At 39.5% G+C, this 9,976-nt stretch overlaps 1 protein-coding gene across 1 annotated transcript in view; it reads right to left on the minus strand.

Moving 5' to 3' along the window:
- KDM3A (lysine demethylase 3A) overlaps nt 1-9,380 on the minus strand; it is a 31,380-nt gene extending 22,000 nt beyond the window's left edge. The window contains exons 1-7 of the mRNA XM_050895729.1: nt 9,195-9,380; nt 6,362-6,517; nt 4,041-4,151; nt 2,348-2,450; nt 1,330-1,454; nt 758-830; nt 585-673 (exon numbers count right to left, since the gene is read on the minus strand). Of these exons, the coding sequence (XP_050751686.1) occupies nt 585-673; nt 758-830; nt 1,330-1,454; nt 2,348-2,450; nt 4,041-4,151; nt 6,362-6,517; nt 9,195-9,365 (828 nt within the window). The 5' untranslated portion in view covers nt 9,366-9,380. The remainder of the gene's footprint in view (nt 1-584; nt 674-757; nt 831-1,329; nt 1,455-2,347; nt 2,451-4,040; nt 4,152-6,361; nt 6,518-9,194) is intronic.
- Nucleotides 9,381-9,976: the final 596 nt, after the last annotated feature.

Genomic DNA, 9,976 nt, shown 5'->3' on the forward strand with positions numbered 1-9,976 from the left:
TTTTCATTTGCTTTCCTACACTTAAGTTACCCAGATCGTCTTTTGACCTTTGAGACAGTTTTCTTAGATCTCAGCGATTCCTGGCAGGTCACTCACAAAAGAAATAAATGTAGACATGGAAGTACTAGAAAAGTAGTCATATCCCCTTTTTGAACTGAAACAACACTCTTCCAGACTGCTGCTTGCGTAGCTTGAATCCTCAAAGCATGTAAGTGTAGCTGAAGGTTTTGCGTTTAAGTACAAAATACTTAAAGAAAGAACATGAAAAGCAAAGGTTATAAACTTGAGAACTGCTTTGTGTTTTCTCCCACTACAGAATACATGACCAGGCAGGCTAATTCCTAAGCAGGAGGAGGGGGCAAAAAGCACAGTTAAAAAAACAACCTTCAAGGCTCAGTAACTTTTTCTCCGATTATCACAAGGCAAGATGTTTTACCCATGCCTAGACAAGTTTCAAAGAACTCACACACCCTCCTAGGGATTATATTATTATTCCACTTTCCTATCTAACCCTTATCTAAGACTGTTCTGAGAAATGACATAACCATTATATAACAGTCATATATAACATAGCAAGACATTACCTCAGGAGAAGATTTTGTGTGTTTAGCATCAACACTTCCACTATTCTCAGATGACTTCCTTTTCATGCCCCCAATTCTTTTAGATTTATCTGGAAGAGGCGGTGATCAAGATTAGTCTATTTATCACAAATATGCTACTTAGTGTTTGCAGGACAAGCAATAATAGGTCTTACCACATTTTCCATTGTTGTCATATATGATTTCAACGTGAATTAATTCTGGATCAAGAGTTTTTAAAGCTGGAATCTTGGAAGGGAACAAAAACACAGAAGCAGCCATTTAGAGAGGTGAAAGTTACTGCTTGAATGTATTTATCTTAGATGTTGTGGTATAGACTAAGCTTAGACACTTAACTTGTAGCTTCTTTGAATACCAAGCTGAATTTAACAATAGATTGTTGTGACAATGTCTCTACATGAAAACATGCAAATAAACTTGTGCTTCAGAGCACTATCTACACAGCATAGAAAGCAAAGAAACCAGGATCATACGTTTGCCTCACTCTTCAAATAAAAATTCCAAGTCTCCTTCATTTTACGTAGAAGGCCATTTGTTATTTGATAATTCTACCAGCAACATACAGAAACACTTTGGGGTAAGAGATCATTCTGCGCTACATTGATCCCCATTTTTTTAAGCTTATTACAGTAAGGACAGAATTAAAAATCGTGGTGGTGTGGATATAAATACAAGTTCTCACCCGTTCCCCATCTCCGTTTGTAAACCCACAGCAACTGGTTCTTACCTCCTGACAGTTGACTTCTAGAGTTCTTGTAGCTGGATTACCATTGACAACAACTGCTGTGAACCACTGAGTAGATGGATCCAGGCTATAAATTCTAATTTTTGAACCAATGATATTTTTTCCACCTTAAAAATTGAAAAAAATACAAGAAAAGTGAGCTTAAGAAAATGGGAGCATGAAGATCATCACAGTTACCAACACGAATTTACCGACAGTACTGCATGCAAGATGCAAGTAAGCAAACCAAACTGAGAACCTTGGGACAACTTCCACATGGCTGAGGGTGCGGAAAAAGCATGATAAAACTATGTTCCAGCTACCTCCTTCCTGGAATAGTTCAATGAAGTTTTCTGGAGGTTAAGACATGCAAGCAGAGGCTGGACTGACCTCCAGACTTCAGGCAGTGAGGCAGATCAGTGGACATGGACATGAAGATTCAATGATTAGATGTGAATTTTTCCTCTCTTTACAGTATTGGAAGTGACAACTAAGTTGCAATATTTACCTTTCCATAAAAGTAAGACATTTCTTGCATATGTAAGCATATGACTACAAATATGCTTGTATGAACCCAGTAATTAAGAATTTAAAGCTAGCAAATCTAAAAATAACAACTTTAACTTGACTAAAAAAGTAGTTTCTATATAAAGCTTTGGAAGTTTTTATAAACAAGCAGCAGACTGAAAAAAAATAAAAATCAAGCTACTTGAAACAATAAACAATTCCAAATAATTTCAGTGAGAATTGCTACAAATTTGATTATCTGTTTCACAAGTGCCAGGCCATCTATATGTGCCTAAATTATGTACTCACTCTTACAAAGGAAATACCTGAAACTTAAATCTCTATAATACCTCACATTTTGCATTCACTGCTGCGAAAGAAAGTGGAATGAGTATTTTAAAAAAAACTTTTATCCCTAAAACAGATTACTGTAATTTACACCATCACTGCAAAGATTTCCCTTTTGACTTGAGTATTTACTGCCAGAGTTTTCCACTACAGAGTACGCTTGTACCTTGTACCAAGCGTGTTTCATCCAGGTGTTTCTTAACCAAAGCCTGAATTTCTTCATTAACATTTTGATCATCCTTAAGAGGAAGCCTGGAACTGTCCACATCCTATTGAAGAAAAAAAATATAGAAGCTGGTATTAAGGACAATGCTTTTGATTAACAAAACCCCATAATATTTAGAAACAAGACAGCAATTCATACAAGTCCAACAGGTTTCTCATTACTCTGTGTTCCTTCCGCTCCTAGGATATTGTATTTATTGAGGCAGACATCATTTCCTTACCACTAAGCTGGATCAACCATCCGCAAGCCAGACTGAAGTGAGCTCTCCAGGTCCACTTTAATATTGTTCTGAAAACAATCTGGCTTTGTTTTACTACATTGCTAATGAGCACTAAGCTTAACTGAACCATCCATTTTTTAATTTAGGGTTTTAAGTTCTCAGAAGCAGCAACTTATAAGGAGTCCTGAGCACATGTAAATATTTTAAGTTTTATGTTTCTATTTATGGTGATAACACCAGGACCCATCCCATCTCAAGACAGCATTATAAAATGTTCATATGAATGAAAACAGTCAGCTACATCTAAATCATCCATAATTATTCAGCATCATGTATTTATATTTTAGTGTTTGGTTTTATTCTCTATTGTTATCTAAAACAAGCTGCTTGACAACATTTAGAATTGATTCTGAAATGGAAAGTTTAGAGCAAGTTTTTACCAATGGCTCAGAGTGCTAATAAAAAAAAAAAAGTTTTTTGTTTTTTCCCCCCAAGCACTGCTCTGGTATTTGTAAGAAGCAGAAGGCTGAAGAGCTAGTAGTCAAGAAACTGTTATTCAAGATGCCAGAAAAGCAATCTTCTCCATTGCAGTATTGAGATAAGGCTTCTACATAAAGAAATCTCTACTGTTGTTGAGCCAACACAGGCAAGACAACAATCTACAACTCAAATTTAGCTTTAAGTGATTCTTTTGTTAGTTTCTCAAGAGAAGTTGTCTATTTGCTGACAAGTCAAAGTAGAACACTAATGATGGCACTACTAGCAGTCTCAACATGGGACATCTATTATAGCTTTATTCAGACTGTTTATAGGTCTTGAGAGTAGTTTCCTGAAAAGCTTAAATCCTTTATCATTATCAGACACTACGCTTCAAAATGCCTGGCCAGTCAGTGACACGGGGCAATTGTTTCAACCCGTCTCTACCTAATTTTCACTAACAAACTTTCCTCCTGGTGCTCAATAAAGGGACTATAATTCAACCATCTCATTTACATCCTGCCCAATTCCTCATTTGTTTAGGATTAGAAGTGATTAAACAGCAAGATTTATTCTAGACATCCCTGCAACTCCTTTCATAGTAATGACAATCATGTTCACAAGAACAAAGGGAAACTATTCCAGATTATCCCCACCATCAACATGATGCAATTGCTGTCATCTAAGCTGAATAACTGTCCTAGCACACTCCCTCATCCAGCTCTCTTAAGTGACCATGTCCTGGATCAGCTTCAGAAGGTTTTTAATCAACAGACCTATTACATTCAGAACTGGTATTTATAAATTATAGCAATAAACACCTACTCCAAGTTTTTACCCATCTAAAGTTTGCATTTAGAATATATTAACTTGACATATCTTAAATACCAAGATACAAGATTTATTTTCCATCTTTATAATGCCATACGAGGTTACCTGAATGGGTGTCAAAAGATCTTTAGAAAGAAAAACACATTTCTCTTCACCAAGATAGCGCACTGAAACCATTGATCCCAAAACAGCTTTGTCCACTAAGGATTTGTAAGTCTAGAAAAAGTGATAAACATTTTCTTAGAAACAGAGTAAGAAGATCTCATCATTCCTCATTTGCATTTAAAAAACTATTTTAGTTTTGCATCTATTTTTCTGTTAAGATACCACATCTACATGCAACTCTTGAAACAAAGCAAGTTTCTAAAAACTTCTAGTATATGCCTAACAAAGGAGTTACTGGACTATACTCGAAATTAATTTCATTTATTAGAATGAGTTCAGGTGGCTGTCATTAACAATCATCAATCATTCATCTCAACATGAAGAATTTACTAATACTAAGAGTTCTAATTGTGGATGTGTTAATGAAAAACCGTCCTTATGGTAGATTGGGGGAATAACTAGCAAATCGATGAAGGCCTGCTGCATGGCTTACATTAAAGTTTGCAAAGCTCATGCAACATTGATAATATACTGAAGCCTTAGTTTAGGCGTGTATGATGACTTGGATAGCCTCATAGTTGTTATACCACTGCAGTACAATGATGAAGTTGTGTTCAGGTATACCAAAGGCTTTCAGAACAGACAAGAAACAAAAATTTCCTTTAAAAGCTTCTGAACTCTTCCTAATATGGTCAAGGTTAAATTTTGTCCAGTCCTGCAGTAACAGCTCTGAATGGGTAGGCATCAGGAGCCTGGAACATCAGAAGTGGCAAGAATAACTCCTCCCTACACAAAAGGTACATTTGAGCCCCATTTAAAAGAAAAAAAGAAAGTCATTCTGATAGAGTATGTGTTTGGGTTTCCAAAGGACTGCTCAAGCAAACAAAGACTTTCTTCCCCTTTGATGTTTCCACTTTAGTTAGGACAGCATTGGCAAAGGGGCACTATCACCGTAAGAGGAACAGGAGTCTCTCCAGGAGCGACCGGGCATTACAAGAGTTCTGCAAAGCTATTCCATTTGTCAGAAACATACTCTCCTGTACACTTGAATCAATACATTGCGATCAAAATTCAAATAAATTAATCCACACACCTCTTCCGTGACCCCTTCTTTCCTGCCTTGTGTGGTGGTAAAGGGAGAAAAAGTCTTTTTTGCCAAGGCAAGCTCCAGTATTGTGCTTTACTTTAGCCTAAATAATTTCTCTGCTAAATGAGCTTTGGAATATGTACACTGCATGAACTGACACGTCAAACATCATGAGGAAAACCTTATGCATAAATTGAAGACAAGTATCCAGTAAGAACTGTTCAGATACTTGGAAAGGGACAACAGCTAAGTTTAAATAAGCAGGTTTCCAGAACACTGTATCAGCAAAATCTACTAGTAGAACTGCTGATATTAATGCACAAGTCAGGAAATAAAATTAAGGGTTCATCTTTCCACTTCCTCTCCCATCCTATTTGGCCCTACTTCCAATAAATATGTGCTTAGATTAGCTTTGCTTAAGAAAAAAGCTCAGCTAAAATGCAGCAATATGAATTACACTGCATACTTTATACCTAGCGAAGTTAAGAGTATTAAAACATGGACTACAACTTCAGCATAATTAACGTACAGCAAGTTTACATCTTCATTTATTTCACAACTATTTTTATGAGTAGCAATGTCCAAAGTAGTCAAGTAAAACTATACTGGCTGAATACATTAAGAAATGTTCCCTGTTCATCTACTGGCTAATTTGCCTAGCCAGCCATGCATGGCAGTTACAGAAAGCTTAGTTCTCTGGCTTGTACAGTGTAGCTCAGGTTTTTATATGCACAAAATCCAAATCTCACAAATCATCTGTGCCAGGCAGCCATCACATAAGAGTCATTCGAATTCTTTTTGTCTCAGATCAAGAATCACTTAAGAATTAACAGTACTTTAAGGAGAGTAAAACAAGAATTTAAGATAAAAATACAGGCTATCCTTAGAAACCTATTATTGACCCTTTTCCTCTCTATTCTTAACTGCAATTTCGTGAAAGAAGGAAGAAACATGAGACTAGAGGGAGAAGGAATTAACATTGTACAGAACAGTGGTTTGGGAGGGAAGCAAAGTCATAAAAACACATTCCTCTATCTCTAGGCACAACTTACCAACTTCAAATGCTTACAAGCTCTGCCTAGCTCTAGCTATACAAAGAGATTTAGTCTCCCTTCAGATTACACGTAAGAATACACGAGTGAAGCTGTACTTGAGAAATTCACACTTCTAACAACACTGTCCTTAGAAGATGGAACTGCAGAACCAAAGTGAGTTAGGCCAAGTGTATACTTGCCATTGCAGGCCACTGGACAGGAGACATAGAATTGGCTTGAGATTTTCTTTCAGCCAGTACCAGCTTTTGCTCCACTAGGAATGCTTTCATTTTATGGCTGTAGACTTCTATCCATCTTCTTTTTTCCCATGACTCATCATCAAATTCTACACAAATCTACAGAAAGGGAACAAAGTGAAGGAGTGACTAACCGTAAAATTTAGACACATACAACATGGAAAAGGATAAAGAAATGCCAATTTTCTCCAAAAATAAAAAAATCATTAAAAGTACTTATAATGCAAACTTGATTATTGCCTTTCTGTCACACAATCAAGCAATCACTAAAGCATCCCAGGCTGACCTAGTATTTTATAAAGTGATAGTCAATGTTAACTGGTTTGTCATCATTACTGTCGCATAAAACATTAATATTCCTATTTAATTCTACAACCTTCCCATCTCAAAAAGCCCTCTGCTGCTCAAGGACAGTTAAATGTGTTAACTCTGCCACTACTGTTTACAATCAGGGAAAGACACACACACAAACCCCCCCTAAAACTCTAAAGGACTGTGTACAGTAGTGGCACATGCATTTTCCACAAACTCTAAACTAGACTACTTGAATAAACAAGCTGTTTTTCCAGAAATATTTTAAGAATAAGAGTGCCAAAGAATAACTTTAGTTAATTTGTTGAAAGCACAAATGACAGTAAGGCAGTAAAGGTGATCAAATTATATAATGTGAAGAAGGTCATTTGCTGCCTGCTTTTAACTGGTATTTATCTTTAAGAATCTCTGAAGCATCTATACAAACTTTTCAAGAGGAAAGCAGTTGTCACTTCACTGCAAAAACATGGTTGCTTGACCAATTTCTTTCGGATGGCAATACCCTTCTTTCATAGGCAACACGGGGAGATCAGCAAAGGATTGGGAAAGACCACAAATACAACTTTGCCTGAATACGGGAATTGGAATGTCTTGGTAGAGACATACTACTCTCAGAAAAATCACTCTCTCTTCCCATAAAATGTAACAATCTGGTCTAAATATATTTAACTAATTTACCCTAACAGCAGAGAAACCTCAGTTGAGTGAATCTTAGAAACATTCCCTTGTATTTAGCTTCCCTCTAAGGGGAAAGGCAAGTAAAAGCATGCACATAAAACAGCATTACCACAGACAGGAGTCGTAAAACTAATGGGTGCAGAAATGAATTTAGTAATTTTGAAGTTCACGGAAACAATGAAAGAGATAAGCAAATAACACAAGTACCAGAACCAGAACGGCTTGTTTTGTCTGTAGTATCAACACTGCACAAACAGGAAAATACAGTTGAGAAAATACTTTCAAAAGTAGTTGACAGTCCTTCTATTCTGTAGCTTGTTCCTGACGCTATGCAAAAACCAAAATTTGAAAGATTAAATATTTCTGCTCCTTGAGAGACTTTTTTTTCCCCCCAATCCATTACTATTTTCGGTCTAACTATACATTACTCTTCCACAGAGCTGCAAGAGAGGAAAGGAGATGGCATGTGTTTTGGTACGCCTCAATTGTCTACTCTGCAACTTCTTTAACACTTTTACTGGAGAATAATTAAGTCAATCGCTTCTGGCAGAACCGTAACCAGTTACAAGGCTCACAGTAAAGTCCCCAACAGCACCTGCTCCTTCTCCTTTTCAGTCCCAGAGAAGGTCCTTAAGAAAAGCTTTCTGCAGCAGCAACATCCTCCTCACTCCAAGTACGGCATGAGCACAGCCCCGCCGGCCAAAGATGGAGAAAGCTCCACCCCTGACGCAGATCCACAACAAGAAGCTCGGCCTCCAACAACTCGGGACTCTTCATAACAAAGTTTACACTTTCAAAAAACAGTTAGAAACACGCACGATTTCTTTTTGTTTGACAATGAGCATGTACTTCTTCAGTTAAGCAAAGGTCACAAAGTTCTTCCCATTAAAAAAAAAAAAAGGAAAGGAAACAGTTTTAATTGAAAGATGGTCCTGTTCTTGCTGTCATAGAACAGCCTGCCACCAAAGTCCCTTGCAGAAAGGGGAAAATAAGAGGACCATGTAACAAGATGCCGTTACTATAATGGAGTTTTGTCCTTAGCGAGTACTTTGTATACTATAGTAATTGCCCAGACACGCTTGAATAGTCTTACTGACTACAGTTGCCAAATAGCCCCTTAAGAGCTTCACAGTCAAACTGTGAAAGTCGCTTGACTTCCACCCAAAATATATAGTTAACGCATTACACTAAGCTTGCGATAATTGATCACGCATTTAAAAATCCCGTTGGTAATCATTATTAAGAAGCAGCCACCATGCAAGAAGAGTTTGAGAAGCCTCCAACACCATACATGAATTTGGTACGTCTTTCAAGACAGTAGAAGTGCTTGTTCATTACCAGCTACTCCAAAGAGCAAGAAAGAAAAGTCACCAATGCCATCAACATAGGACTGTTTCGGTTTCATCTCTGGGGAAAAGAAAAATCATTCACAACTGACAAGATCTTAAATTACAGTTAGGAAATACACAGAAATAAAACCCAGGCACAACGGGTGCAATAAAAACCTAAAGTTTTCAAAATGCTGGTGGAAGAAAGCACGTTTATAATTAGTTTGAGGTAATTTCCGGCAGTAGTACAAGCACACTGGGGGCTTTAGCCAGAGGTGCACGTTTTCAAGCATGTTAAGCAGGCAAGTTGACCAAGAAGACCTCTCTCCCCCAACAACAGCGTGTGTATATATATACATATGTATACACACATCCACACACATGCACGCACATGAAGTTTCCAGGTCCCAGGGTAACCACTCTCGCTTTAGAAGGTCTCTTTGAAAGTTTCCAGTTACCTTCAGGTCTTGTTTGGATATGTCCGTGTGTGAAACTGCTCGGATCCTGCCTGACTTCCAGGGCCATTCCGAGATGCGACTGGTGTCCCACGACCTGTCGTCTTCCTCCGATAGGCTGAGGAACCTCTTCCCCACGAGCAGCGACCAGCTCCCCTCGAGCCTCAGCACCATTTTAACTCATCGGGAGGCCTCCGGGGAGGAAACCGACGGAAGGAGGAGAGAAAACAAAACAAAACAAAACAAAACAACGCGGCGGTCAGCTGGCAGGCCGCGCTCCGAGCCCTGCCGGCGGGCTCGCCCCCCGCCCGCCTTTCCTCACAGGGAGCCGCGGGGGCCACCGCGGGCGGGAGCTGCGTTGCTTCCTTCTTCCTCTCCCCGTCCTCCCCCCTCCCTCCCCCGCTTCTTTTCAAGCGGCTCAAGCCGAGGCCTCAGACACCCACAGGATGCTTCCTTGCCCACGGTCCTGTTAATCATTGCCTCAGTGGGGGTGGGTGGAAGGAAATACCAGAAGCTGCTGCAGTGCAGCTCCCAGCGGTTTCCACCCCGGCCGGCCGCCACCCTGCCTCCTCAGCCTGCCCCCCGCCGCCTCTTTGTTCCCTCCCTCCGAGGAGCCGAAGCGGGGGGCGGCAGCCGAAGGGGAGGCAGGCAGGCAAGCAGGCGACCGGGCCAAGCTCCTTCCGGACGCCTCTCCGCCTCACGAACACCCCCTCCTGCCCGCCCAGGCAGCCCTCAAGCCTTGCCCCTACCCTCACCTGCTTTCCCCCCCCGGCCCCTGCCGCCGG

Source organism: Gymnogyps californianus, chromosome 4 (assembly GCF_018139145.2).
Source record: "Gymnogyps californianus isolate 813 chromosome 4, ASM1813914v2, whole genome shotgun sequence".
In the NCBI taxonomy this organism is placed as follows: domain Eukaryota; kingdom Metazoa; phylum Chordata; class Aves; order Accipitriformes; family Cathartidae; genus Gymnogyps; species Gymnogyps californianus.